Genomic DNA, 3,752 nt, shown 5'->3' on the forward strand with positions numbered 1-3,752 from the left:
CCCCATTGTAAGAACTTCAGAGCATTCAAATGAGGAACACACACTCGATCATCTCTGAGACTGGACGTAGGGCTCCGACCTGAACCAATATAAATCCTTGTGTCTTTTAGATGATACCATCGTCTTCATAGAGCAGCACAACAATCGTATAAATTTACTAGTGCGGTTTACAAAATACGGACGGTATTGTTCGCTGATTTATAGTGAAAAAAAATTACTATACCATAGCTGATAAGTCAGGCTGATAAGTTCAAGCGAACAGGGCCTTAGTCATTGTTGCTGCCATAGGTCTATGCACGCACCAGGATCATGTGATCGAGTAGGAAGACAGTGTGGATGGATAATGATGCTGAACTTCTTGTATTTCCTAAAATCACGCTCTACATTGTGGTTGCTAACTCTGGAAAACATAGAGAATAGTTTTAGAAAAAATATGAAACAGGCTTCATATTTTACTGAGTTGAAACAATTTTTATAATATTAAACCAGATGTCTGTATTTTTATTTAAATGGATATTGCAAACACACCACGTGTCTACCACCGCAAGCGCACGGCAGGGCCGTGGCCACGACGAAAGAGGCCCAATGCGCACGGTACGTTTGAACATGGGCTATGCGTCGCAAAGGCTATTCAAGGAACTCTGGATTGAGTGGATCCTTTTGGGCCGGGCTCTCGTCTTGTGAGTGTGTAATCTCGGATCGGGGAACTCGACGACTGGCTACTGCGGCAGTCGGAGAAGATGGCGGCGGCGGGAGGAGAAATTGCCGGCGCTTCGTCGGGAACGAGGACGAAACGGCTTAAGATTGCCGTCATCCACCCGGATCTCGGAATCGGTAAGTCGCCTTCTTCCACCTCCGGTCGCTCGTGCTCATGCTTTGCGTCCCCGCACTGTCCAATCTGAGATGTCGCATAGGTTTATTTGTTTAGATCCGGTTAACCTTTCAGGAACAGAAAATTTTGGGTGTCTTCAACTGCAAGAGGAGCGCAAACTCTATTTGGAGACACAGGAGGTTCTCGAGTTTTGTGTAATATTTAGGAGAGTATGGCAACTCAGGTGGTATCCCTGTGTCTAGGGAGTGTTGTTTTCATACATACGTGAGTGATGCTTCTTGTGAAGTAGCGACTCCGTTCAATTAGCTTGATGCAGGAAGTGATTGTGCTAGTTTGAAGTGTATTTGCGTCGTGCTTGCCATGGGTAGCTCACAGTTGACAGATTACAGAATAATTTCTATGTACCTTTTGCAGTACCTGCTGCTGCAGTATGATCAATGTATGACCATACTCGCAGCATGAAAGATCGAAGCTGCTCAACTATAGTCAACCTTTTGTGTAGGTGGTGCTGAGAGATTGATTGTCGATGCAGCTTGCCAGCTTGCTGCCCACGGCCATGATGTTCATGTCTTCACATCACATCATGATAAAAACCGTTGCTTTGAGGAGACTGTTTCTGGTAAGGCTCAGAACTTTACCTACGTATATTTTGTTGACACCCTAGTTCTAAATACAGTTAAACTAGCTTCCCTGTGGTGTTTTGTGTTTTACACACTGTGCCTTGATTCAGAACACTTGTCCCAGGTCACTTCCATGTTAATTCAATTCCTGCAATGCAAAAAATTACAGATTATGTATAAAATTGGTGCTTATGCAAATACAATTCTTACCTAGTTTTTTTCTCTGGTCGTTTGCAGGTTTGTTTCCAGTTACTGTATATGGAGATTTCCTGCCTCGTCATGTGTTTTACCGCTTTCATGCTGTTTGTGCTTATCTTCGCTGCATTTTTGTTGCACTCTGTGTGCTACTCAGATGGCCCTTCTTTGATGTCATATTGGTAGACCAGGTTTCTGTTGTGATTCCACTACTTAAACTAAGGGCATCATCAAAGGTATCAGTGTCTTGTTTGCATGAAGTGCTTACTGTTCTCCAATTGCAGCTCCTTGATGACAATTTATATGTTGTATCTCCAGATAATATTTTATTGTCACTTCCCTGATCTATTACTTGCGCAACATACTACTATGCTCCGGAGGTTATATCGTAAGCCAATTGACATGATTGAGGAAACGACTACTGGTATAGTCTTCTGCATCTCGAATTTGAGTACCTGCTATTTTTTTCTTCCCTTTTCTGGAATATGTCTTGGCATCCAGCAGCATTGTAATTGTAGTGGTTACCTTTTATGTATATCAGGTATGGCTGATTTGATTCTAGTTAATAGCAAGTTCACTGCAGCAACTTTTGCAAGGACCTTTTCTGGTTTACATGCTAGAGGAATCGAGCCTGGTGTTCTATATCCAGCTGTCTCTGTTGAGCAGTTTCACGAACCCCATGCTTATAAGTAACTTCATGCTTGTATATCTCCTTACATTTAGGTCTCACTTATTCAATTTTTAGACTAAACAGATCTTCTTACCATTATCATATTCAGATTTAGCTAAACTAGACAACCATCTTTTGTACAGATTGAATTTCCTATCAATCAACCGGTTTGAGAGGAAAAAGAATCTTGATCTTGCCATTTCAGCATTTGCTTTGCTCCGTTCTCTTGCTTCAACTCTACCTGGTGATGCTCTGCAAGAAGCAACATTAACAGTGGCAGGTGATTTTTGTTTGCATACTTATTTTCCTTCTAGTTGCATGTTCAATGTTACAAAATCAAGGGTTTTAAACAATATAAAATATTGACTGCGCTGATTTCCTACCATGCTCAATCTTTAGGTGGCTATGATAAGCGTCTGAAGGAAAATGTTGAATACCTTGAGGAACTCAAAAGACTCGCAGTGACTGAAGGGGTGTCTGGACAGGTTAATTTTGTTACATCTTGCTCAACATCTGAAAGAAACGAGCTTCTCTCCAACTGCCTCTGTGTTTTATACACTCCCAAGGTAAGTGTATTGCTGTGCTAGGGCTTACATCAAGCTAAGCATTCTATTTACCTTAATAAACAAGCCTGTGTCTCGTACTTATCCAGGATGAACATTTCGGTATCGTACCTCTTGAAGCCATGGCAGCCCATAAGCCTGTAATTGCCTGCAATAGTGGTGGCCCAGTGGAAACAGTTGTGAATGAAGTAACAGGGTTTCTGTGTGATCCCTCTCCCGCAGAATTCTCCAAAGCCATGCTGAAACTTGTGAATGATCATGATCTTGCTGTCAGATTGGGTGAACAAGCACGAGACCATGTGGTGCAAAAATTCTCGACCAAGACATTAGGTGATCTCCTCAACAGCTATGTCCTGAATGTCTACCATGAGAGGATTGAATGATCTATAATACCCGGTCTGCCATGCCATATGGAAACAATATGTTCAACACAAGTTTTTTTTTTTTGTATTTTTACATATAATCTGACTTTGATGTACACACATGATGGTAATGACATTCCAGTAAAGCCCTTTGGCATACTATAGTCACTTGATGATCTGTATATTGTTTTCAATTATTAAATCGGATTTGGCTTAGTCCATCCTGTACTGCACTTCTGGAATCTGGAATGGAGCTTGAGTTTGTTACAGTCGTCTTATTTCTTCCCCTAAAGAAAGTAATTAGGTACACAATTGGTTGAGACATCAGTGATTTGACTGGTTAAACCTAAACTGTCATGATCAGTTCTCTCCTGCAGGTTGCAATATGCCAAGGCCGATGTCTGAAAGGAATCATGTAGGTCCAGGTAGCTGTGCCACTTTGTGAAACCCATTTGATAATTTGGTAAACTGTCATGAATCATCAGATCAGAATTCTTCTACTGTCTGACT

At 41.6% G+C, this 3,752-nt stretch overlaps 1 protein-coding gene across 1 annotated transcript; it reads left to right on the forward strand.

Annotated features, from left to right (window-relative positions):
• The first annotated feature begins 649 nt into the window (after positions 1 to 649).
• On the forward strand, positions 650 to 3,509 carry LOC136493563 (uncharacterized). The gene is made up of 8 exons (XM_066489661.1): positions 650 to 834; positions 1,335 to 1,451; positions 1,690 to 1,883; positions 1,966 to 2,071; positions 2,189 to 2,336; positions 2,461 to 2,597; positions 2,717 to 2,883; positions 2,970 to 3,509. The coding sequence occupies exons 1-8, from the start codon at positions 741 to 743 to the stop codon at positions 3,261 to 3,263; spliced, it is 1,257 nt and encodes a 418-aa protein (XP_066345758.1). The 5' UTR covers positions 650 to 740; the 3' UTR covers positions 3,264 to 3,509.
• The last annotated feature ends 243 nt before the right edge of the window (positions 3,510 to 3,752 follow it).

Source organism: Miscanthus floridulus, chromosome 11 (genome assembly GCF_019320115.1).
Source record: "Miscanthus floridulus cultivar M001 chromosome 11, ASM1932011v1, whole genome shotgun sequence".
In the NCBI taxonomy this organism is placed as follows: Eukaryota; Viridiplantae; Streptophyta; class Magnoliopsida; order Poales; family Poaceae; genus Miscanthus; species Miscanthus floridulus.